At 49.8% G+C, this 27207-nt stretch overlaps 3 protein-coding genes across 3 annotated transcripts in view; 2 read left to right on the top strand and 1 right to left on the bottom strand.

Annotated features, from left to right (window-relative positions):
* AARSD1 (alanyl-tRNA synthetase domain containing 1) overlaps positions 1-11430 on the top strand; it is a 37746-nt gene extending 26316 nt beyond the window's left edge. Inside the window, 2 exon segments of the mRNA XM_075580135.1 lie at positions 8137-8231; positions 10276-11430. Coding sequence (XP_075436250.1) covers positions 8137-8231; positions 10276-10414 — 234 coding nt within the window. The 3' untranslated portion in view covers positions 10415-11430.
* Positions 1-27207, top strand: part of LOC142473010 (amine oxidase [copper-containing] 3-like) — a 91472-nt gene that overhangs the window by 57273 nt on the left and 6992 nt on the right.
* Positions 16852-25691, bottom strand: LOC142473019 (glucose-6-phosphatase catalytic subunit 1-like). The gene is made up of 5 exons (XM_075580169.1): positions 25393-25691; positions 20498-20607; positions 20195-20306; positions 18938-19053; positions 16852-18229 (listed from the first exon to the last, which is right to left on the bottom strand). The coding sequence occupies exons 1-5, from the start codon at positions 25620-25622 to the stop codon at positions 17721-17723; spliced, it is 1077 nt and encodes a 358-aa protein (XP_075436284.1). The 5' UTR covers positions 25623-25691; the 3' UTR covers positions 16852-17720.

The following is a 27207-nucleotide window of genomic DNA, read 5'->3' as shown; positions in this document are numbered from 1 at the left end:
CGTTATCGGTGAATCTGCGCGGCAGGCGGTGAGGCGTTATCGGTAACTCTGCGCGGCAGGCGGTGAGGCGTTATCGGTAAATCTGCGCGGCAGGCGATGAGGCGTTATCGGTGAATCTGCGCGGCAGGCGATGAGGCGTTATCGGTAACTGCGCGGCAGGCGATGAGGCGTTATCGGTAACTCTGCGCGGCAGGCGGTGAGGCGTTATCGGTATATCTGCGCGGCAGGCGATGAGGCGTTATCGGTGAATCTGCGTGGCAGGCGGTGAGGCGTTATCGGTAACTCTGCGCGGCAGGCGGTGAGGCGTTATCGGTAAATCTGCGCGGCAGGCGGTGAGGCGTTATCGGTAAATCTGCGCGGCAGGCGATGAGGCGTTATCGGTAACTCTGCGCGGCAGGCGGTGAGGCGTTATCGGTAACTCTGCGCGGCAGGCGGTGAGGCGTTATCGGTAACTGCGCGGCAGGCGGTGAGGCGTTATCGGTAACTCTGCGCGGCAGGCGGTGAGGCGTTATCGGTAACTCTGCGCGGCAGGCGGTGAGGCGTTATCGGTGACTCTGCGCGGCAGGCGGTGAGGCGTTATCGGTAACTCTGCGCGGCAGGCGGTGAGGCGTTATCGGTAACTGCGCGGCAGGCGATGAGGCGTTATCGGTAAATCTGCGCGGCAGGCGGTGAGGCGTTATCGGTAACTCTGCGCGGCAGGCGGTGAGGCGTTATCGGTAACTGCGCGGCAGGCGATGAGGCGTTATCGGTAACTCTGCGCGGCAGGCGATGAGGCGTTATCGGTAAATCTGCGCGGCAGGCGATGAGGCGTTATCGGTAACTGCGCGGCAGGCGATGAGGCGTTATCGGTAACTGCGCGGCAGGCGATGAGGCGTTATCGGTAACTCTGCGCGGCAGACGATGAGGCGTTATCGGTAACTCTGCGCGGCAGGCGGTGAGGCGTTATCGGTAACTCTGCGCGGCAGGCGATGAGGCGTTATCGGTAACTCTGCGCGGCAGGCGGTGAGGCGTTATCGGTAACTCTGCGCGGCAGGCGATGAGGCGGCGCAGTTGATGTCTTGTCAGATCCGGAGGATTCTAAAGGGAAGAGCAGAGACAAAGGTGTCACATACAGTATGCGGGGACATCCCCATTATAGTGTGGTAACTGCTTCGTACAAAGTATCCCTATCTCCTCCTATTACCCCATATATTTCCCCTCCCTATAACCCTCCCTATTACCCCATATATTTCCCCTCCCTATAACTCCTCCTATTACCCCATATATTTCCCCTCCCTATAACTCCTCCTATTACCCCATATATTTCCCCTCCCTATATCTCCTCCTATTACCCCATATATTTCCCCTCCCTATATCTCCTCCTATTACCCCATATATTTCCCCTCCCTATATCTCCTCCTATTACCCCATATATTTCCCCTCCCTATAACTCCTCCTATTACCCCATATATTTCCCCTCCCTATAACTCCTCCTATTACCCCATATATTTCCCCTCCCTATATCTCCTCCTATTACCCCATATATTTCCCCTCCCTATAACTCCTCCTATTACCCCATATATTTCCCCTCCCTATAACTCCTCCAATTACTCCATATATTTCCCCTCCCTATAACTCCTCCTATTACCCCATATATTTCCCCTCCCTATAACTCCTCCTATTACCCCATATATTTCCCCTCCCTATAACTCCTCCTATTACCCCATATATTTCCCCTCCCTCTAACTCCTCCTATTACCCCATATATTTCCCCTCCCTCTAACTCCTCCTATTACCCCATATATTTCCCCTCCCTCTAACTCCTCCTATTACCCCATATATTTCCCCTCCCTATATCTCCTCCTATTACCCCATATATTTCCCCTCCCTATAACTCATCCTATTACCCCATATATTTCCCCTCCCTATAACTCATCCTATTACCCCATATATTTCCCCTCCCTATATCTCCTCCTATTACCCCATATATTTCCCCTCCCTATATCTCCTCCTATTACCCCATATATTTCTGCTCCCTATAACTCCTCCTATTACCCCATATATTTCTGCTCCCTATAACTCCTCCTATTACCCCATATAACCGCTCCCTATAACTCCTCCTATTACCCCATATAACCCCTCCCTATAACTCCTCCTATTACCCCATATAACCCCTCCCTATAATTCCTCCTATTACCCCATACAACCCATTCCTATAACTCGTTCTATCGGATGCACACCCAGACAATAGGAGCATACATGGATTGGCATACAGTGACACACAGTGATACACACACACACAGTGACACACAGTGATACACACACACAGTGACACACAGTGATACACACACACACACACAGTGACACTCAGTGATACACACACACACAGTGACACACAGTGATATACACACACAGTGATACACAGTGACACACAGCGATACACACACACACAGTGACACACAGCGATACACACACACACAGTGACACACAGCGATACACACACACACAGTGATACACAGTGATACACACACACAGTGATACACAGTGATACACACACACATTGATACATAGTGACACACAGCGATACACACACACACAGTGACACAGTGATACACACATACAGTGACACACACACACACAGTCATACACAGTGACACACAGTGATACACACACACACAGTGACACAGTGATACACACACACACACAGTGACACACTGACACACACACAGTGATACACAGACACACTCACAGTGACACACAGTGACACACAGACACACAGTGATACACTGACACACACACAGTGATATACACACACACACAGTAGCACACAGTGATATACAGACACACAGTGATACACAGACACACAGTGATACACAGACACACAGTGATACACAGACACACAGTGATACACAGACACACAGTGATACACAGACACACAGTGATACACAGACACACAGTGATACACACACACACACACACACACAGTGATACACTGACACACAGTGACACACAGTGATACACACACACACACACAGTGACACACAGTGATACACACACACACACAGTGACACACAGTGATATACACACACAGTGATACACAGTGACACACAGCGATACACACACACACAGTGACACACAGCGATACACACACACACAGTGACACACAGCGATACACACACACACAGTGATACACAGTGATACACACACACAGTGATACACAGTGATACACACACACATTGATACATAGTGACACACAGCGATACACACACACACACAGTGACACAGTGATACACACATACAGTGACACACACACACACAGTCATACACAGTGACACACAGTGATACACACACACACAGTGACACAGTGATACACACACACACACACAGTGACACACTGACACACACACAGTGATACACAGACACACTCACAGTGACACACAGTGACACACAGACACACAGTGATACACTGACACACACACAGTGATATACACACACACACACAGTAGCACACAGTGATATACAGACACACAGTGATACACAGACACACAGTGATACACAGACACACAGTGATACACAGACACACAGTGATACACAGACACACAGTGATACACAGACACACAGTGATACACAGACACACAGTGACACACATTACCCCATATATTTCTGCTCCCTATAACTCCTCCTATTACCCCATATAACCGCTCCCTATAACTCCTCCTATTACCCCATATAACCCCTCCCTATAACTCCTCCTATTACCCCATATAACCCCTCCCTATAATTCCTCCTATTACCCCATACAACCCATTCCTATAACTCGTTCTATCGGATGCACACCCAGACAATAGGAGCATACATGGATTGGCATACAGTGACACACAGTGATACACACACACACAGTGACACACAGTGATACACACACACAGTGACACACAGTGATACACACACACACACACAGTGACACACAGTGATACACACACACACAGTGACACACAGTGATATACACACACAGTGATACACACACACACAGTGACACACAGCGATACACACACACACAGTGACACACAGCGATACACACACACACAGTGATACACAGTGATACACACACACAGTGATACACAGTGATACACACACACATTGATACATAGTGACACACAGCGATACACACACACACACAGTGACACAGTGATACACACATACAGTGACACACACACACACAGTCATACACAGTGACACACAGTGATACACACACACACAGTGACACAGTGATACACACACACACACAGTGACACACTGACACACACACAGTGATACACAGACACACTCACAGTGACACACAGTGACACACAGACACACAGTGATACACTGACACACACACAGTGATATACACACACACACAGTAGCACACAGTGATATACAGACACACAGTGATACACAGACACACAGTGATACACAGACACACAGTGATACACAGACACACAGTGATACACAGACACACAGTGATACACAGACACACAGTGATACACAGACACACAGTGATACACAGACACACAGTGACACACAGTGATACACACACACACACACACAGTGATACACTGACACACAGTGATACACTGACACACAGTGATACACTGACACACAGTGATACACTGACACACAGTGAAACACTGACACACAGTGATACACTGACACACAGTGAAACACTGACACACACAGACACAGTGATGCACTGACACACACAGACACAGTGATGCACTGACATACACAGACACACAGTGATACACAGACACAGTGATACACTGACATACACAGACACACAGTGATACACTGACATACACAGACACACAGTGATACACTGACATACACAGACACAGTGATACACTGACATACACAGACACAGTGATGCACCGATACACACTCACATTTTTGTGTACCTGCCATTTATACTGTGTGCGCTGGGTGTTCCCAGAACAAACGGCTTCATAATGGGGAGAAAAGAGTTTTCCCATAATAGGAAGTTTTCAAATAGATCGGCAGTCGGCACAAGGCCTTACATCCTAATGAGGGGGTTTCCATGGGGTCAATAAATAGCTTCTTTGTTTTTTTTTTTGCATGAGAATTAAAGCCCTAAACAGCTATGGCAAATGTAATTAAAAAAAACCCCCAATAATCTAAGTCCCAGAAATGCCGGATGTAATGTAAGAGGAAGCAGAGTAACAGCCTCAAGCTGGGTAGGGTTTCTGTAAATGTGGCTTTGTCGCTTTTTTGCTGGCAGAACATCTCGGGCCCTCGGGCGCCAAACGGATCAAATCCCGAGAATTAAAATGAGGGTTTTTTTTTGTTTTTTGTTTTATGCTGAATTCCCAATCGGAAAAGCAATATACCGGGTGCGGTGCTTTACCAGCCTAAACTAGAGGCTCCAGAGGTGAGCGCCATTAAAATAAATGAATCGCATTAATTGTCATCGTGGATAAAAGAAGAAAAAAATAGACGTCGGGAAAAACTACCGACGCGTTCCGCCTCAGCCCTTCATCAAGGTGTTCTCACTGTTGTGAGTGATATTCCCCCCCCCCCCCCCCCCAATACCTCTGATCTGAGCACCAGAATCCTTCCGGGAATATACACTGCCGAATTCCCAATTGGCCTGATTTTCTCCATTTCAAGGTGCTATCATTTTAGGGACAGTGTCCAGGAAACAAAGTGTATATTTTCTCTGTTCTCGGGCAGCTGTCCACCCTCAGTCTTAACTGGTTACAAATGTAACTTCCCTTGTTGGCATTCTCAGCCAGTTGCCTTGGCAACGCCCCCTTTTCCCCCCCAGTAAGTTTGACTGCCCTTCCTCCCCCTTGCTAGTTGGCACAGCCTGACTATTTCCTGCTTGCCCCGGATAGCATGCCTTCTTTTAGATCCAGCAGCCGTCGTGTAGCAGTCACTTCTCCTACTCCTCTGGTAAGAGCTATTGTAATTTACCTATCCCTAAATACTGTATATTTAATATTGTAAATGACCCAGCATTATCCCACTTGCCATCCTAGCTTCCCTTCCTCTCCATTGCTCCCGTGCCCCAGTGTTTTCCCTCAGTACCTATTTCCCCTTTGTATTTGCATTGCTGTTGCCCAAAAATAAACACTTCAGCCAATAAGAAGCTTCCCTTTGCTTGGTGTATGGGTTTGAGTTAAGCTGCCTGCCTCTACTCGCTTGTCACAGTGAGCTTGGGACAGAATAGTAAATAAGAAGCTTCCCTTTGCTTGGTGTATGGGTTTGAGTTAAGCTGCCTGCCTCTACTCGCTTGTCACAGTGAGCTTGGGACAGAATAGTAAATAAGAAGCTTCCCTTTGCTTGCTGTATGGGTTTGAGTTAAGCTGCCTGCCTCTACTCGCTTGTCACAGTGAGCTTGGGACAGAATAGTAAATAAGAAGCTTCCCTTTGCTTGGTGTATGGGTTTGAGTTAAGCTGCCTGCCTCTACTCGCTTGTCACAGTGAGCTTGGGACAGAATAGTAAATAAGAAGCTTCCCTTTGCTTGGTGTATGGGTTTGAGTTAAGCTGCCTGCCTCTACTCGCTTGTCACAGTGAGCTTGGGACAGAATAGTAAATAAGAAGCTTCCCTTTGCTTGGTGTATGGGTTTGAGTTAAGCTGCCTGCCTCTACTCGCTTGCCACAGTGAGCTTGGGACACTCCCCTCTGGCTCTCCCTGACGTCCAGATCTGCTGCTTTATCGCGGGCGTATTTAATGGCGGCCGAACTACTGTGTTGATTTCAGTTGATATGGTTTGAAGATGAGCTATTAAAACAAAACCCCATAGAAATAGGACCAGCCACAGGCAAAAATACAATAAAACGTATTTATCTGCTCTCCTCTCTAGCTCCTCCGCTGCTTGGGACAGCAGTTTCACCCGTTTGGGTCACCTCGTACAAAACGATTTTTGTCTATTTTTTTTTTTTTTTTAATTCTCCGTTTTCTGCGCACAAATACTTTTTTTTTTTGTGGCTATTTTAAATTGTGGGGCTTGGACACCTTGAGGCAGCATTTATTAGGGAGAGGCGAGGGATCCTAATCCATTTTATGTGCTCATTAAGACAATTATAAAGCCAGTAACGGATTGGTGGTTTATTTTGCACTCGCTTTTCTTTTTTTTGTGTGTGTGTGTGTGGGTGTGTGTGTGTCCCCTTTGGCCCGTCACTCCGCCTCAGGCCAATGAGAGGTGTGCGGGGGCGGGCGGGCCAAGGGACCAATCTCATTGGCCAGAGGCGGAGTGACGGGCTCAAGGGCCAATGCGATTGCCGCTAGGGACAGGGAGACACATACAGACAAAGACACATATGACGGTTTCAGAAATATATAGTAAGATATATGTGTGTGTATATATATGTATAAAATACAACTGTATGCTCATCTGCATGTCTTAGGCAGGTCTGCAACCCCGCCTTTCCCCATTATCACCCAGCACACAGCACTTCCACTGCAGCAAGGGATTCTGGGAAATGACATGCAAATGAGCACACAGTGCCACTTTTTGCTTCGAAAACCATTTTTAACATGGTTCCCTATAGGCTTAATTCTATTGAGAGCAGGAGCAACTCTCGCCCCAGCGCTGCGGACCCCCCTCGAAGCGGGCCCGGCGCCATTGAGGGGAGAGCTCTCGCCCGTGCAGCGTCCGCCACAGCGGACGCTGTAGTAGGCAGCGGGGTCAAGGCCTTAGCCAATGCATGCTGCTTTAAACACAGCTGTTAAGCAAGGGCTTGGGAGATGCAAAGCCAGTAAACCCACTCACAGACATGTTTCGACCTTGATGGGTATCATCAGGGTGAGGTTGGCTGCTGACATTTGCTCATTTATTTATGAATACTTTACAACACGGTTATTGGCGTCTTAAATACTTTATTGTACAACGCACACAACGGTGCATTATTTCTAACGCGATCCGCTTATAGCGCGGTGTGATTCTTTGGACCCCAAGCACAGCGTTATAAGGGGGGTTGAGCTGTATATATATACAGTGTGTATGTATGTATGTATGTATGCGTGTGTGTGTGTGTGTTATATATACACATACCACAGAACGGTATCGTCTATTCGTTTTTGATTATTAAGCGGCTAACACGGTACAGATAAATATATATATATATATAATTGTGTTTATTTTTATTCACTACAGGACACACTGGTATTTCTAACAGTCGGGGATGAAAAATCCTCGGGCTTATTCCTCCTAGCGGGGCCGGCGGAGATGGTGGAGCAATTGGGTCCCAGGTACGTGTAACCGCCTGTCCCCACCTTGGGGACACGTGTGGCGTGTATTCTTTCTGCCCATAATGCACATTGCGTGTCCGGATTATACAAAGCCGCCCGAGATTCTCTTCGCTTCTCTTTAAATCAATATGCGAAGGTGTGTTGTGTCCGCTCCGCTGCGCACGCATGGAAGAAAACGGCGCACAAATCTCGTAGTGAAGCAAGTAATGATTATATTGCTGGTTCGTACACAGAAAGTAGGTTCTGCGCGTACAGCAAATCAGAATAATAATTACACGCGTGACATGTTTTGGACATGTTGGGAGAGGAGTTACAGGGAGCAGTTAGGTGAGGAGTTATAGGGAGGGGTTATAGGAGCAGTTAGGGGAGGAGTTATAGGGAGGGGTTATAGGAGCAGTTAGGGGAGGAGTTATAGGGAGCGGTTATAGGAGCAGTTAGGGGAGGAGTTATAGGGAGCGGTTATAGGAGCAGTTAGGGGAGGAGTTATAGGAGCAGTTAGGTGAGGTGTTATAGGGAGCGGTTATAGGAGCAGTTAGGGGAGGAGTTATAGGGAGAGGTTATAGGAGCAGTTAGGGGAGGAGTTATAGAGAGGTTATAGGAGCAGTTAGGGGAGGAGTTATAGGGAGCAGTTAGGGGAGGAGTTATAGGGAGCAGTTAGTGGAGGCGTTAGGGGAGGAGTTATAGGGAGAGGTTATAGGAGCAGTTAGGGGAGGAGTTATAGGGAGAGGTTATAGGAGCAGTTAGGGGAGGAGTTATAGGGAGCGGTTATAGGAGCAGTTAGGGGAGGAATTATAGGGAGCGGTTATAGGAGCAGTTAGGTGAGGTGTTATAGGGAGAGGTTATAGGAGCAGTTAGGGGAGGAGTTATAGGGAGCGGTTATAGGAGCAGTTAGGGGAGGAGTTATAGGAGCAGTTAGGTGAGGTGTTATAGGGAGAGGTTAGGGGAGGAGTTATAGGGAGCGGTTATAGGAGCAGTTAGGGGAGGAGTTATAGGGAGCGGTTATAGGAGCAGTTAGGGGAGGAGTTATAGGGAGCGGTTATAGGAGCAGTTAGGGGAGGAGTTATAGGGAGCAGTTAGGGGAGGAGTTATAGGGAGCAGTTAGGGGAGGCGTTATAGGGAGAGGTTAGGGGAGGAGTTATAGGGAGAGGTTAGGGGAGGAGTTAGGGGAGGAGTTATAGGGAGAGGTTATAGGAGCAGTTAGGGGAGGAGTTATAGGGAGCGGTTATAGGAGCAGTTAGGGGAGGAGTTATAGGGAGCGGTTATAGGAGCAGTTAGGTGAGGTGTTATAGGGAGAGGTTATAGGAGCAGTTAGGGGAGGAGTTATAGGGAGCGGTTATAGGAGCAGTTAGGGGAGGAGTTATAGGAGCAGTTAGGTGAGGTGTTATAGGGAGAGGTTAGGGGAGGAGTTATAGGGAGCGGTTATAGGAGCAGTTAGGGGAGGAGTTATAGGGAGAGGTTATAGGAGCAGTTAGGGGAGGAGTTATAGGGAGCGGTTATAGGAGCAGTTAGGGGAGGAGTTATAGGGAGAGGTTATAGGAGCAGTTAGGTGAGGTGTTATAGGGAGAGGTTATAGGAGCAGTTAGGGGAGGAGTTATAGGGAGCGGTTATAGGAGCAGTTAGGTGAGGTGTTATAGGGAGCGGTTATAGGAGCAGTTAGGGGAGGAGTTATAGGGAGAGGTTATAGGAGCAGTTAGGGGAGGAGTTATAGGGAGCGGTTATAGGAGCAGTTAGGGGAGGAGTTATTGGGAGAGGTTATAGGAGCAGTTAGGGGAGGAGTTATAGGGAGCAGTTAGGGGAGGAGTTATAGGGAGAGGTTATAGGAGCAGTTAGGGGAGGAGTTATTAGGGGAGGCGTTAGGGGAGGAGTTAGGGGAGGAGTTATAGGGAGCGGTTATTGGAGCAGCTAGGGGAGGAGTTATAGGAGCAGTTAGAAGAGGGTTATAAAAATGGCTACAGGAGCAGTTGGGGGAATGCGTCACCGGCAGCGGTTTTCATTATTTGAACTTCTGTCTTTTTTTCTTTTTTTTAACACGTGAACGTGGCAGAGTTTCCCAAATCCTGGACGGCAAAGGAGCCGGAAAACGGGGCCGTTACCAGGGCAAGGCCAATAAGATGAGCCGGAGAGGAGAAGCGGAGACCTTACTACGGGAGGTCACCAACGGGCCCGGCCAGCTGGAGGAGTGAAGGAGGAAAGAGAGCCGACCGCCCTCACCCACCACTTAGGAGGTCAACCGCCCTCACCCACCACTTAGGAGGTCAACCGCCCTCACCCACCACTTAGGAGGTCAACAGCCCTCACCCACCACATAGGAGGTCAACAGCCCTCACCCACCACTTAGGAGGTCAACCGCCCTCACCCACCACTTAGGTCAACCGCCCTCACCCACCACTTAGGAGGTCAACAGCCCTCACCCACCACTTAGGAGGTCAACAGCCCTCACCCACCACTTAGGAGGTCAACAGCCCTCACCCACCACTTAGGAGGTCAACCGCCCTCACCCACCACTTAGGTCAACCGCCCTCACCCACCACTTAGGAGGTCAACAGCCCTCACCCACCACTTAGGAGGTCAACAGCCCTCACCCACCACTTAGGAGGTCAACAGCCCTCACCCACCACTTAGGAGGTCAACAGCCCTCACCCACCACTTAGGTCAACCGCCCTCACCCACCACTTAGGAGGTCAACAGCCCTCACCCACCACTTAGGAGATCAACAGCCCTCACCCACCACTTAGGAGATCAACAGCCCTCACCCACCACTTAGGAGATCAACAGCCCTCACCCACCACTTAGGAGGTCAACAGCCCTCACCCACCACTTAGGAGGTCAACCGCCCTCACCCACCACTTAGGAGGTAAACAGCCCTCACCCACCACTTAGGAGGTCAACAGCCCTCACCCACCACTTAGGAGGTCAACCGTCCTCACCCACCACTTAGGAAAGGACTCAATTTCTTCGAAAGGCGAAGGAGACCCCCTCCCCAGTCCTGCAACAGGCAGGAGTTGGAATAAAGGGAAAGCACTTGGCCGTGGAACGCCTTCATTAGGGGTTTATTTCCATCTGCTTCATCGTAAGCCGTTGCCCTGCTAGCCAACCGGGAAAGGGTTAAAGCCGCAAACCTTCCCTCCGTTTACTAGCCTCCAGCAGAATAGCTTGTGACTGTGTATTGTACAATAAACAAAGCGAGGTAGCTGGTCAATGTTGTGTAGTGCTATATTTTGAAGACCGTATATAAAAAAAATGTATATATTTATTTACGGGTAGGTAATGCTCAAGTAAAAATTTGAAGCAACAATGATCTCAAATATTTGGCCAAAACGGGCTGTTTTGGTGAATATCGGACTTTATTGTCAAATCGCATATGCGGTTCAAGTGGTTTCATACTACAGCTCAACCCCCTTATAACGCTGCGCTTGGGGTCCAAAGAATCACATGGCGCCATAAGCGGATCGCGTTAGAAATAATGTACCATTGTGTGCATTGTACAATAAAGTATTTAAGACGCCAATAACCGTGCTGTAAAGTATTCATACGTACGATAAATTGGGAGCCACGCGTGCACCGCGATATATGCGGATCCGCGCTGTAACGGATCGCGCTATAACGGGGTTGAGCTGTACTTGGTATGATGTGGATTTGATCATGTAGTTAAGACGCCGAAAGGAAAACTCTCAGTGGGTGTAAATGAGGCACGTTACTACCCAGAATCCTCCTCTTCTGCTTAACCACTGTATGACGTGACAATGGGATGAAGGGAGCAGGTTGTGGGGACCTGTGGACCTTTGGTGGATTTCATTGGCATTGAATGGATGGCTCCACCCTACTGAGGGAGTCTTTCAATAACATAAGATCCACTCCACGGGGCTGGCTTCTAGAAGCGATACTATTGAAGAGCGAGTTGGACTTGCAGTGAGTGAGACCGCCATTCAGTAACTGGAAACTCTCTGTATGTTTGAGACTGTTGGTCAGTATGGGAGAGTGCCTTCCAGTGAGTCCAAATCAGACCGAATGAGTGCGACCGCTCCTCCAATGAGTGAAACTCTGAGGATGCGTAAGACTGTCTTCCTATAAATTATTATTCAAAAGAGCAGACTAACTTAAAAGAAATGAGACCGTCTTTCAGGGAACGAGAGCGTTTCCCAATGAAGGAAACAAAATAAGTGACTGGCTTTTAATATGTGTAATAAACGCCAAGTGAGTGAGACTGCCCTCCAAACAGTGAGACACACCAAGTGAGTGAGACTGCCTTCCAAACAGACTCGCCAAGTGAGTGAGACTGCCTTCCAAACAGTGAGACTCGCCAAGTGAGTGAGACTGCCTTCCAAACAGTGAGAGACGCCAAGTGAGTGAGACTGCCTTCCAAACAGTGAGAGATGCCAAGTGAGTGAGACTGCCTTCCAAACAGTGTGATGCCAAGTGAGTGAGACTGCCTTCCAAACAGTGAGACACACCAAGTGAGTGAGACTGCCTTCCAAACAGTGAGACTCGCGACAAGTGAGTGAGACTGCCTTCCAAACAGTGAGACTCGCGACAAGTGAGTGAGACTGCCTTCCAAACAGTGAGACTCGCGACAAGTGAGTGAGACTGCCTTCCAAACAGTGAGACGCCAAGTGAGTGAGACTGCCTTCCAAACAGTGAGAGATGCCAAGTGAGTGAGACTGCCCTCCAAACAGTGAGACTCGCGACAAGTGAGTGAGACTGCCTTCCAAACAGTGAGACTCGCGACAAGTGAGTGAGACTGCCTTCCAAACAGTGAGACGCCAAGTGAGTGAGACTGCCTTCCAAACAGTGAGACGCCAAGTGAGTTAGACTGCCTTCCAAACAGTGAGACACACCAAGTGAGTGAGACTGCCTTCCAAACAGTGAGACTCGCGACAAGTGAGTGAGACTGCCTTCCAAACAGTGAGACGCCAAGTGAGTGAGACTGCCTTCCAAACTGAGAGATGCCAAGTGAGTGAGACTGCCTTCCAAACAGTGAGACGCCAAGTGAGTGAGACTGCCTTCCAAGCAGTGAGACACACCAAGTGAGCGAGACTGCCTTCCAAACAGTGAGACTCGCGACAAGTGAGTGAGACTGCCTTCCAAACAGTGAGACGCCAAGTGAGTGAGACTGCCTTCCAAACAGTGAGAGACGCCAAGTGAGTGAGACTGCCTTCCAAATAATGACTCACCAAGTGAGTGAGACTGCCTTTCAAACAGTGAGACTCACGCCAAGTGAGTGAGACTGCCTTCCAAACAGTGAGACACGCCAAGTGAGTGAGACTGCCTTCCAAACAGTGAGACTCGCCAAGGGAGTGAGACTGCCTTCCAAATAATGACTCACCAAGTGAGTGAGACTGCCTTTCAAACAGTGAGACTCACGCCAAGTGAGTGAGACTGCCTTCCAAACAGTGAGACATGCCAAGTGAGTGAGACTGCCATCCAAACAGTGACACTCGCCAAGTGAGTGAGACTGCGTGCCTTCCAATCATTGGAAGCCAGTCTCACTCACTTGGAGTGAGTCTCAATCATTGGGAGCAATTCTCACTCACTTGGAGTTAGTTTAACTCATTAGAAGGCAACCCCACTTATTTGAAGTTAGTTGTGCTAATTGGAATGTAGACTCACTAATTTGGAGTGAATCTCAATCAGTGGATGCTCGTCTCGCTCTTCGGCGGTGAAATATACTCATTGGAAACCAATCCAATGCACTTGGAGTGAGTCTCATCCATTGGAAGGCAGTCTCATTCACTTGGAGTGAGTCTCATCCATTGGAAGGCAGTCTCATTCACTTGGAGTTAGGTTTACGCGTTGGAAGGTAGACTCACATATTTTGGGTGAGTAGCTCATTGGAAGGCAGTCTCACTTACTTGGCGTCTCTCACTGTTTAGAAGGCAGTCACCCTTATTGGGAGTCATTTATTGGAAGGCTGTCTCACTTACTTGGCGTCTCACTGTTTACAAGGCAGTCTCACTCACTTGGCGTGTCACTGTTTGGAAGGCAGTCTCACTCATTTGGCGTGTCACTGTTTGGAAGGCAGTCTCACTCCCTTGGCGTGTCTCACGGTTTGGAGGGCAGTCTCACTCACTTGGCGTGTCTCACTGTTTGGAAGGCAGTCTCGCTCCCTTGGCGTCTCTCACGGTTTGGAATGCAGTCTCACTCACTTGGCGTTTATTACACTTATTAAAAGCCAGTCACTTATTTAGTCTCCTTCATTGGAAACCGCTCTCGTTCCCTGAAAGGCTGTCTCATTTCTTTTACGTTAGTCTGCTCTTTTGCGGGCCGTGAATACAATTTATAGGAAGACGGTGTTACGGATTCTCCGAGTTTCACTCATTGGGGAGCGGTCGCTCTCAGTCTGTCTGATTTTTGACTCACTGGAAGGCAGTCTCGCATACTGCCCAACAGTCTCAAACAGATTTACAGGCAAGGGGTCTCCCAATGAGTGCAACTCACCCCAACGGAGTGAGACTGGCTTCCAATGATTGAGACTCACTCCAAGTGAGTGAGCCTGGCATCCATTGATTGAGACTCCAAGTGAGTGAGACTGGCTCCCAATGATTGAGACTCCAAGTGAGTGAGACTGGCTCCCAATGATTGAGACTCACTCCAAGTGAGTCAGACTGGCTCCCAATCACTAATGCTCACCCCAGATAAGTGAGTGTCTCCCTATGAACTCAACTCCACCCAACGGAGTGAGACAACATAACCGGTGTTACAACAACGTAGTATTAGGATTTTGTTTATAAGGCGCCAACGTATTCCGTCGCGCAGTACAATAGGTTTGGAGGACGAAAACAACAACGTGCCAAACATTAGGATACTTTGTTACTGTAGGTAAAGAGTGTCCTGGCCCCCAGGGCGCTTATGTACGTGTTCTAACGCCCTCCCCGAGGTGACTTGTCTACGGTACCATGGTTTTACCACGTCGCCTTGTTTTGTTTTTTTGTGCCGGTGGGCGGCTACGTGCCCGGGACAAATTGTTTTTCGAGACATCAGGCACAGGTGGCTTTGTCAGTGGGTCAGAGGTGAGGAGCGTGTTTTTGAAGAGAGGTGAGCAAAGGAGACGAGGGATGTTTCAGTCAGGAATTCCAAGAACACCCTCCTCGCCCCGTCTCTAATAAGCGGCTGCTTGTGAAGGACACAAATATGTTGTTTTCTGCCGAGACGTTTCACCCCTTGCCTGTAAATCTGCCTGTCAGAGTGCTCCAGTTCTCAGGTTGAGCCAGGTGTGTGTGTACTGTATGTATATATATTGCAGAATAAATGAGTTCTTCAGTATTAGGTGAGACCTTTTTTATTTGGACTAACAATTTATGTCACAGTACAAGCTTTCGAGAGTTTTCCTCTCTTCCTCAGGTCAGCAATACTGATATATAAAGGTTTCTGTGACTTGTCCTATGATATCAATTGTTAGTCCAAATAAAAAAGGTCTCGCCTAATACTGAAGAACTCATTTATTGTGCACTATCGCAACTGGACTACACACACACACACACACACACACACACACACACACACACACACACACACACACACACACACACACACACACACACACACACACACACACCTCAATCTGAGAACTGGACACACACACACACACCTCAATCTGAGAACTGGACACACACACACACACACCTCAATCTGAGAATTGGACACACACACACCTCAATCTGAGAACTGGACACACACACACACACACACACACACACACACACACACACACACACACACACACACACACACACACACACACCTCAATCTGAGAACTGGACACACACACACACACACACCTCAATCTGAGAACTGGAGACACACACACACCTCAATCTGAGAACTGGAGACACACACACACACACACACACACACACACACCTCAATCTGAGAACTGGAGACACACACACACACACACACCTCAATCTGAGAACTGGACACACACACACACACACACACACACACACACACACACACACACACACCTCAATCTGAGAACTGGACACACACACACACACACACACACACCTCAATCTGAGAACTGGAGACACACACACACCCCAATCTGAGAACTGGAGACACACACACACACACCTCAATCTGAGAACTGGAGACACACACACACACACCTCAATCTGAGAACTGGAGCAGTATGACAGTTTTCCCAGCATCCCTTGCTGCAGTGGGAGCACTGTATGCTAGGTTATAATGGTGAAAGGCAGGGTTGCATTACATTTCCCAGAATCCCTTGCTGCAGAGGATGCACTGTATGCTAAGGGGATAATGGTGAAAGGCAGGGTTGCATGACATTTCCCAGAATCCCTTGCTGCAGAGGAAGCACTGTATGCTAAGGGGATAATGGTGAAAGGCAGGGTTGCATGACATTTCCCAGAATCCCTTGCTGCAGAGGAAGCACTGTATGCTAGGTGATAATGGTGAAAGGCAGGGGTGCAGGCAGACCTGTCATGTTACTATACTGATGCACAGTTATTCACATGAGTATACTCATTCATTCTAATACACCTTCATTCATTCACATGAGTACACCGATGCACGTGCATTCATTCATCATCTTGAGTATACACATTCATAGTACCACTACTTTGGCTTAAGGAACCATGACCACTGCCCATCGATAGGGGGAAAAAAAAAACCACAAAGACCTTTTATTTCAATATCACAGCGTAACAAGGACTCAGATACGTACAACAGGGAAATATTCATACTTTGATCTGTCGATGAGAAAGCCGCAGTGATATGATGCTGGAATAAGGTCATCGTTTACCCCATTTTGGACTTCTCGTGAGGGTGGAAGAGGAACCGCACCATCTCATTTGCGTACATTCACGCAGCCACCACTGGTGTGGAATCTTTCTACCACTCGCAGATCCATAGCAGTCAGGTCCTCGGTATTGCTAGTCAATTCCAGCGGAGTAGGCTGAGGCACAGTAATATATGGCATACTGGGGAATTGAACCTGCACCCTTGGGTAGTAAAAGTTGAACACCTTAACCTCTACGCTGCATCTTCAAGTGGTTCAGGATATGCCAAAACCTTTCACCTTCGTAGACCTCCTTCAAATTGTCTGTTATTCTCACTCTGTAACAGTGATTCCCAACCAATGCTGTTTGTTACCAGTTTCCAGATAGTTCTGTGTTGGTCCAAGGGTCAGAAGAATTTCTTCTCTGGTGTCCCTGCTTTGTATGCCGGATTGGAAAATTTGTTTGGGGTGTAGGACCTGTGTGCCTTGGGTTCCAGTCATTTATGACCGTCACTAGCGTTGTCCGTTATTCACTTTTTGTTGTGCAGTGGTTATCAGATACGTACGCCTCACAAGACAAGAGTCCTTGCTTTCAAACCGGACAAAAACAGTTACTGTACTTGGCTTTGACCAGGGCCCATATGCGACAAGGTCTGGAATCTAGTAGGGTGCTTGAGATCTCTGAATGTCCTCACACCTCCATAAACAAAATGTAATAATGTCACCTAAATAAAAAGATCTGGTTGTAGCTCTTATAGCACCATTTCTTTCCTGTTTAGGAGCTGGGACATGCAGTAAGGTACGATTCCTACGCAGGCCAGTGGAACAGCAGCACATTTGCAGAAGGACAGGGCGTAGAAGAGCATCTCCACTTTGGTGGGCGGCTTGAAGGAGTCGAAGAGATGGAGCACGAGCAAAGAGGCCACAATGCAGGTGAGACGGAAGGTGAGCTGGCCTCCTGGCTTCCCACGGCAGCTGTCCTTGTACATCTGGGAGTTGAGGGCCAGCCCCAGGCCGAAGAAGATGCCCAGGTTCCTGAGGAGGCCGGCGAAGGGGGTGGTGTCAATGTGGATCCACTCGGGCCGGGCGCACCATGTCTTGGCCTTCTCCAGCGTCCACAGGAGGTCCACACCCAGAGCTCTGAGCAGCAGGTAGAAGCCCAGAGCTGAGAAGAACAGGAAGAGAGTGGTGCAGACATATCTCTTCAGACTGGTCTTGTAGATGGATTGAACATGGTCAAAGATTTCGGCCACCACCATGCCTAGGATATTAAGAGGAAATGCATTAAGCAACCAACCTTCCCTGCTGATTTAAAATGTCAATATCACTTATTTTGAATGACTCTTGGCCCTAACCATGTAAAGTGTCGGCTTACGCCTAGAACCCTCATTGAACATTAGAACGCCTAGAACCCTCATTGACCATTAGAACATAGAGCGGTGTCAAAGGAGACTCTAATGCTTCTGGGAGAGAGATCACAAGGGTTCTGTGGTTTTTTGGTAGTATCTCATCAATCCCAGGACTAAAATCTGCCCCAGCATAGGGAAGGTGGCTTATATTCATTTTCTTCTTACTTCCGACTGAGTATTTCATGCGCGCACCATGATGAGATGTTAAGGTTCCCCGAGCAGGGACAGCCTTAAATCCTTACTACGTGGGTGGACATGAGGGTACCGAAACTAAAAAGAACGTCCTGAAATTGATGCGAGGGAAGGTATTTTGGACATGTATCAGGGAACCGAAAGACTTTGCATTCATTTTCACGGCATTAACGGTTCGGCCCATATTTACTAAGACGTCTTCTCCCATATGACACCTTCCATCGCTGGAAGACCCAGTAAAGCCCATTGACCTCAAGGTGTCTTCCATGGCAAAAGGTGTCTTATCAGTAAATATGGACCTCAGTCCTGGTCACTGGTTTTGCACCAGTGGGTAGACATCATAAGTGATTTCCCTTCGGATTACTGACCCGAGATGACTCCAGTGATGACTTGATGGGGGAAGTGAGCAGCAAGGAAGACTCGTGATAAGCACACGCAGGCCTGGACTGCCCAGAATCCTGTCCACAGAAGGGCCTGGAGACACCTGAATGGGATCAAACGCACTCGGGTTAGTATTATGTTTTTTTTTAGGCCAATTAAATGACTCCTTGGAATATTATTTGCATCACTAAAAGCCGTTCTAGTTAACGCTTTGCCCTCTTTATGGGAGAAAACTTGGTGACGTTCCAGGAACGACCACATTACGCGACTAGACCCAGACGTCCAAAACTGAAGTAGGTGGGGCTCCACTTTTGTTGGAGAAGTCATAAAGGGTCCGGCGTGTAATGGCCCATGTTGTACCAGGTACGTCGGTTTCAACATTTTTCTCCAATGAGTACACTACACTGCCCCTAGGAGAGACTGACCTCTTAACCATGTCACTGCCATTAGTACACTTTGCCCCTAGGAGAGACTGACCCGTTAACCATGTCACTGCCATTAGTACACTTTGCCCCTAGGAGGGACTGACCCCTTAACCATGTCACTGCCATTAGTACACTTTGCCCCTAGGAGAGACTGACCCCGTAACCATGTCACTGCCATTAGTACACTTTGCCCCTAGAAGGGACTGACCCCTTAACCATCTCACTGCCATTAGTACACTTTGCTCCTAGGAGGGACTGACCCCTTAACCATGTCACTGCCATTAGAACACTTTCCCCCCTAGGAGGGACTGACCCCTTAACCCTGTCACTGCCATTAGTACACTTTGCTCCTAGGAGAGACTGACCCCGTAACCATGTCACTGCCATTTGTACACTTTGCCCCTAGAAGGGACTGACCCCTTAACCATCTCACTGCCATTAGTACACTTTGCTCCTAGGAGGGACTGACCCCTTAACCATGTCACTGCCATTAGAACACTTTCCCCCCTAGGAGGGACTGACCCCTTAACCCTGTCACTGCCATTAGTACACTTTGCTCCTAGGAGAGACTGACCCCGTAACCATGTCACTGCCATTAGCACACTTTGCCCCTATGAGAGACTGACCCCTTAACCATGTCACTGCCATTAGTACACTTTCCCCCCTAGGAGGGACTGACCCCTTAACCCTGTCACTGCCATTAGTACACTTTGCTCCTAGGAGAGACTGACCCCGTAACCATGTCACTGCCATTAGCACACTTTGCCCCTATGAGAGACTGATCCCTTAACAATGTCATTGGGTTGCTCCTTTACCTACCTCTTCTTGAAGCTCAATGGACACTTCTTCTTCTTCAGGAAGATTGCGAGTAACGAGGTCACCATCACATAATAAACAGCTGCAGATCCCATGGCGTGTCCAGACGGACTACCTGTGGACAGGAGAAAGAGTCAGGCAGGCTCACAGGTAGTGGTGTGTATGATGGCATATAAGGTCCTAGTTAGAGGGCTATTGGCTCTTTATGTGTGTCCAGTGGCAATGGCGTGTTGAAAGTCAACAGCAATTAGGACCCTTCTATATTAAGTAAGAAAGATAGATGATCTAAGAAGCAGGGTTTCTTACCTGGGCCCGTCTCGCAGGTAACGGGAAACTGCTGTATTACAGGAGCAGACATGTTATTATAGTAGTCCGTATCATGGATCCACCAGTACGGTCTCTGGCCAAAGAGGATCCTAGGAGAAAAGAGAACGGAAGGGTCCCGTAAATAACTTTCCATGGGTATCCAGTTGGCCAATGACCAGAAAGTCATGGATTTACATCCTTTAGTCCCTACAGAGCTCAGTGGAGATATGAAAAGCCAATGGTGGACCCAACTTGTCCCTTGTTATCTTCTGGTTCCAAATGCAGTGAAGGACGTAAAGTGGGTATTCCCATGGCTGACCCCAATGAGGACCGGTTCCGGTCTTGCATTTGGGGGACTCCTCGATGCACTGATATCGACTAAACCTAAAATGTACCACCATCGACGCTAATGGGATCGCCTTCTAACACAGATGAGCTACCCCAATAAACTTCAATTTACTCTTACACACATTAGTTACCCCTATAAAATTCAATAGGATCACCCTCTTACACAAGTTAGTTGCCCCTATACAATTCATTAGGGTCATCTTCTTACACACATTAGTTATACAGTACCTCTTAAAGTTAATAGGATCACCCTTTTGCACACATGAATTAACCCTATAACCCTTAATGGGATCACCCTCTTACATGCACTAGCTACCCTGATAACATTCAATAGGATCAGCGTCTTGCACACATTATTCGCCCCCATAAACTTGAATGGGGATCACCCTCTTACACACAGCTACCCCTATTAAATTAAAAAAAGGATCACCCGCTTGCCCAAATGATGTACCCCTATAAACTTCAATGGGGTCACCCTCTTCAACACCTCAGTTACACACTTTTTCCGCACAGCCTGGGTTAAAGAAGTGCAGAGCCTGCAAACCCACTCACAGACAGCTATTGCCACCTGTTACCTTATTAACCTATTTGTGCTTTAAAGTAGCTCAACCCTTCACAAAATGTGTCACCTATACAAAAGTTCGGTGTGTGACTTCCCACACACGACGCATCATTTTGCTGTTAGAAATAGTTTGTTGACGCGCGGCGTCGTGTTAAAAACCTGATTAGACGCCATTTAAATTACAACCGAATAATGTTTGTTTTTAAAAAAAAATAATTTTTATTTATAACTCTTGATTGTAAATATAAATGATTAGTGCAACATTATGGATACGGCGAAAATAACACATCTGCGGCAACCATTATCACGAAACGCGTCCAGCCCATTTTGGGGGTTGATACAGAGCAATGTAGTTCCGCCATTACCGGATTTTTTTAGGGTTTCAAAAAGAAGACTCGTTTATTCCATTTTCATCTACTTTTCCCCCCCGTCACACATGAGACCCCAGAGCACGTCACAAAGAAAAACACAAATATGAAAAGGATGTAAAATTGTTTATATCCCTAAACAAGAAAATATCACAATTTCACCGACCATACAAATACAAATACATAGTACTGCATATATATAGTTTCTTATAATAATGCTTTTTCCTTATACAGCCCAGACAGCATATGCAGCGCTGTACATAGAAGTTTTGCAGGCACAGTCCCTGCCCCGCAGAGCTTACAATCTATGTGTTCTTGGTGCCTGAGGCACAGGGAGATAAAGTGACTCGCCCAAGGTCACAAGGAGCCGACACCGGGAATTGAACCAGGCTCCTCTGCTGCATGCACTCTGTGTCCTTGTTAATAGAGTCAGTGTCTTCGCTCACTGAGCCGCTCTTGTTTATGACCTTCCATAAATAGTCATATAAATAACAATAAATAGTTATATCATGTACAGTAATTATATAGTGCCTCCCGATTCTAAAGCACTTTACAATTATACTACTGAGGGAGTTGTGTAGCCACCTCTTGGGGGGAATCCTTGCTGTCTATTTGACCCAATCTCTCTGGAAAAGGGTTAATGTTTCGTATTATTACCCAGTTGCAGACGGGTACAGTAATTGAGAGCCAGAGAAGATATAGTGATCTCAGCGAGAGCATGTAAGTGTCTAAGACACCACCTTCTTCATAATACCAAATGGTGGACCAATGCAGAAGATGTATCTACTATATATTTCTGAAAGCACTGTATGTCTGCGTCCCTAGCGGCAATCTCATTGGTCCCTTGGCCCGCCCGCACACCTCTCATTGGCCTGAGGCAGAGTGATGGGCCAAAGGACACACAGGGACACACACACACACACACACGGGGGGTGTTACCTACATTAGCGGGGCTCACAGTGTTAGCAGCACCTGCGCGCACCTCCTCCTCTCCCCGTGTCTCCCGCGCTTTCACCCCGCCCCCCCCCCTCCCCCGGCGCCGCTACAGTCAGCGGGACACACACACACACACACACAGCGGGACACACACACACACACAGCGGGACACGGACACACACACACACACACACACACACACACACACACACACACACACACACACACACACACACACACACACACACACACACACACACACACACACACACACACACACACACTATTATTACCCCTTCAGCACCCCCCCCCCACCCAGTGTCAGCGGCCGTGCGAGACCCCCCCTCTATATCTCCCACCTCTCCCCCCCCACACATATACATGCCCCCCACTCCCCGGCGCTACAACTCCCCCCCCTCCCCGGCGGGGGAACAGCCAGTGGCCAGGCAGGCTGCCTCGCGGCGCCGAGTACCCAAGATGGCGGCGCCCGGGACACAGCGGGGGAGCGGCCACAACACGCTGCCTCCCGCCTCAGATCCACGTGGGACCTGCCGGACGGGTGAGTGAGCGGCCTTCACCTCCCCTCACCCACCCCTCACCCCCTTTCACCTCCCCTCACTCCACTTCTCCTCCCTTCCACCCCCCTCCACCTCCCCTTCACCTCCCCTCCACCCCCCCTTCACCTCCCTTCCACCCCCCCCTTCACCTCCCTTCCACCCCCCCTTCACCTCCCCTCCACCACCCCTTCACCTCCCTTCCACCCCCCCCTTCACCTCCCTTCCACCCCCCCTTCACCTCCCCTCCACCACCCCTTCACCTCCCTTCCACCCTCCCCTTCACCTCCCCTCCACCCCCCCTTCACCTCCCCTCCACCCCCCCCCTTCACCTCCCCTCCACCCCCCTTCACCTCCCTTCCACCCCCCTTCACCTCCCCTCCATACCCCCCTTCACCTCCCCTCCATACCCCCCTTCACCCCCCCTTCACCTCCCATCCACCCCCCCTTCACCTCCCCTCCATCCCCCCTTCACCTCCCCTCCACCCCCCTTCACGTCCCCTCCATACCCCCCTTCACCTCCCCTCCACCCCCCCTCCCCTCCAGTGTCAGTGTCTCCCCGATACCCCCCCCCCCCCCCGGCGCCACTACAGTCAGCGGGGGAGCGAGCGAGCGCCCGGGACACAGCGGGGGAGCGGCCACAACACGCTGCCTCCCGCCTCAGATCCACGTGGGACCTGCCAGACGGGTGAGTGAGCGGCCTTCACCTCCCCTCACCCCCGTTCACCTCCCCTCACCCCCTTTCACCTCCCCTCACTCCACTTCTCCTTCCTTCCACCCCCCTTCACCTCCCCATTTACCTCCCCCCCTTCCCACCGCCTCCCCCCCTTCCCACCGCCTCCCCCCCCTTCCCACCGCCTCCCCCCATTCCCACTGCCTCCCCCCCTTCCCACCGCCTCCCCCCCTTCCCACTGCCTCCCCCCCCTTCCCACCGCCTCCCCTCCCCCCTTCCCACCGCCTCCCCTCCCCCCTTCCCACCACCTCCCCCCCTTCCCCCCTTCCCACCGCCTCCCCTCCCCTTCCCACTGCCTCCCACCCCCCCTTCCCACCGCCTCCCAGCCCTCCTTCCCACCGCCTCCCAGCCCCCCTTCCCACCGCCTCCCCTCCCCCTTTCCCACCGCCTCCCCCCCCCTTCCCACCGCCTCCCCCCCTTCCCCCCCTTCCCACCGCCTCCCCCCCCTTCCCACCGCCTCCCCCCCCCTTCCCACCGCCTCCCCCCCCTTCCCACCGCCTCCCACCCCCCCTTCCCACCGCCTCCCAGCCCCCCCTTCCCACCGCCTCCCACCCCCCCTTCCCACCGCCTCCTAGCCCCCCTTCCCACCGCCTCCCCCCCTTCTCACCGCCTCCCCCCCTTCCCACCGCCTCCCCCCCCTTCCCACCGCCTCCCCCCCCCTTCCCACCGCCTCCCCCCCTTCCCACCGCCTCCCCCCCTTCCCACCGCCTCCCCCCCCCTTCCCACCGCCTCCCCCCCCTTCCCACCGCCTCCCCCCCCCTTCCCTCCGCCTCCCCCCCCCTTCCCACCGCCTCCCCCCCTTCCCACCGCCTCCCCCCCTTCCCACCGCCTCCCCCCCCCTTCCCACCGCCTCCCCCCCCTTCCCACCGCCTCCCCTCCCCCTTCCCACCGCCTCCCCCCCCTTCCCACCGCCTCCCCCCCCCTTCCCACCGCCTCCCCCCCCCCTTCCCACCGCCTCACACCCTAGCAGGACCCCCACTCACAGACAGCACTCACAACCCACGCGCCACCCGCCGCCTCACACCCTAGCAGGACACACGCCTCACATTTTTACATTACTTATGTCACCAAAATATACATTGTACTGTGGTGTGGTTACAATAAACCATTTTTATACAACATCGTATTACATTTTATTCCATCTTTCTTTTCAATATTATTATCCAACCTTTCCAACAAATACTCACCTATTGTTCCACGATTTATAAATAATACTACCTATTACGCATTTACATCCCGGGCAACGCCGGGTCTCTCAGCTAGTATATATATAAAATGTGTTACTAGGAAGTAACACGATAAGCGTTACCTCTCGTTTTCAAGTATGTCCTGGGCACAGAGTTAAGAAGATGGAGATATGCCAAAGTTGGCCAAGTTTCGGAAGACATGCTCACCACTTGAAGACCAGGTTGAACCAGTCGCCGATCACGGCCACCCAGATGAGTTTGATGCCCACCGACTCGCACATGTGGAACCAGATGGGGAAGAAGATGAAGAAGGTGTTTCTGAGGTCGGCGGCCAAGGAGACGAACATGAACCAGTCTTGAGAGCTCATGAAGTTCAACTGAAGATACTGGACAATCTGGATCCCCGAGTCATGAAGAGCATCCATCCCGGTCTCCATCTCTCTACCTCTCTTGCTCTTGAGACTTGTTTACTTGTCTAAGCTTCGCTTGATCTGCTACCTGGCTCCCTGCAGCTGCCTATTATACCGTCTACAGCTCAGGTCAGTCACTCTGATCTTTGACCCTGTGAACATCCCTCTAGCAACACATTGTTGACAGAATTGCAAGCTGACAGCAGGTAGAGGGGGGGGGGGGGGGAGGAAAAGAAGAAGTGCAGAGAGGGGTGTCGTGTTACTCCTGAAATTATCTGAAAATAGGCTTGTTGACAACGCATGGGGCAGAGTCTTCGTTGAGGAGACACCATGCGGACACGTCAGAATGCATGGCCGCAGCTCAACGGGAGAACGCTGAGCCAAGCAGTCTGCGTGATACATGCGTTCTTGCGTGTTTGCCGACTTCATTAAATGTCAATGTACCTGCCATTAGTCAGCAAGGCTGCTGGATGAATCCATTAATGGCAGAAGAGTCTACCACCGCGATAGCCACAGGTGCAAAGACGCTTAACCACTTCCCTGCCACCCGACTTCTCCATTCTGATTTTTTTTCCAGTGTGGAACAGACACAAGTTGCAGTGGGCAAGATGGGTCTCTCAGCTAGGATATATATATATAATTGAAGATAAATCGGAGCTTCTGGCGGGTTGTGGAGGCATATGACAACCTTAAGTAGAGGGTAGGAGGAGATATAACGTAGAGGTGTAGATAATGTTCTTATGTGAGCTGATTAGAGCCTCACTTTTAGGGTATGTACCTCAAATTGTATTCCGTGTCTCCGACGTACCCGGCGTGGAGTAACTTTTGGGGGCATCATAATGGTATTGAAGGAAGGTGAGGGGAAGGAGAGAGATGAGAGGGGTAGATAGAGAAAGGAGTATGGGGTGAGAGGAGGGGGAAGGTAGGAATGAGGTTGTGTTCCCAAGCATCACCGGAATCTTTCAACTGGTTTTATTATAAGTTCCCAGGTGGCTGAGATATTGAATCTTTAACTTCTGACAGTACAATGAAGTTGGTTGGGGATCACCCAATTGGAAGCTGCCATGTCATCTCGTGATGATGTCACGGGTTTCTATAGGTCGCCAGAGTGTCAGGCTGACCTTGGCGGCCATGTTGTTTTCTTCCAGACCAGAGGTTCTTGTAAGAGAATTTCAAAAGGAAGTATCTCCGGGAACCAGGGGGGTTCTTGTATTTTTTGAGGGCCACGATTCAGCTCCCAGGGGGAGTGGGGGGGGGGAGGAGGGGGGGAATACCCAGGATTATAGTTTCCTGTGCATGCTATCTCCATGTAATCCCCCCCATACATGTAAGTATATCTTTAGTTATATAGGGCCAACAGTGTACTCAGTACTTTACAAGAGGTTCAGTAGTGGGAATTATAACAAAATCAGACAGTGGGAAAGGAAATCCCTGCCCCGCAGAGCTTACAATCTAAGTGGTATGTTGGAGAGAGTTGCAGAGGCAGCAGGTGAGGGAATAAGTGCAGTAGATGGCAGGGCTTGGACACCATGGTTGGTAGGAGAGACTGTGGGTGTGGGACAGTAGATGGCAGGGCTTGCACACCATGGTTGGTAGGAGTGACTGTGGGTGT

Source organism: Ascaphus truei, chromosome 23 (genome assembly GCF_040206685.1).
Source record: "Ascaphus truei isolate aAscTru1 chromosome 23, aAscTru1.hap1, whole genome shotgun sequence".
Taxonomy (NCBI): Eukaryota; Metazoa; Chordata; class Amphibia; order Anura; family Ascaphidae; genus Ascaphus; species Ascaphus truei.
The sequence above is the reverse complement of the archived record's forward strand: the minus strand, read 5'-3'. Positions and strand labels throughout refer to the sequence as shown.

Bases quoted from the DNA above. Each gene is read 5' to 3' on its own strand.
- LOC142473019 (XM_075580169.1), bottom strand. From the start codon at position 25,622: ATGGAGACCGGGATGGATGCTCTTCATGACTCGGGGATCCAGATTGTC. The intron at 20,608-25,392 runs GTGAGCATGTCT...CTTTTCTCCTAG, and splicing joins TTCAACCTGGTCTTCAAGTG to GATCCTCTTTGGCCAGAGAC. The intron at 19,054-20,194 runs GTAGGTAAAGGA...GATCCCATTCAG, and splicing joins CCATTGAGCTTCAAGAAGAG to GTGTCTCCAGGCCCTTCTGT.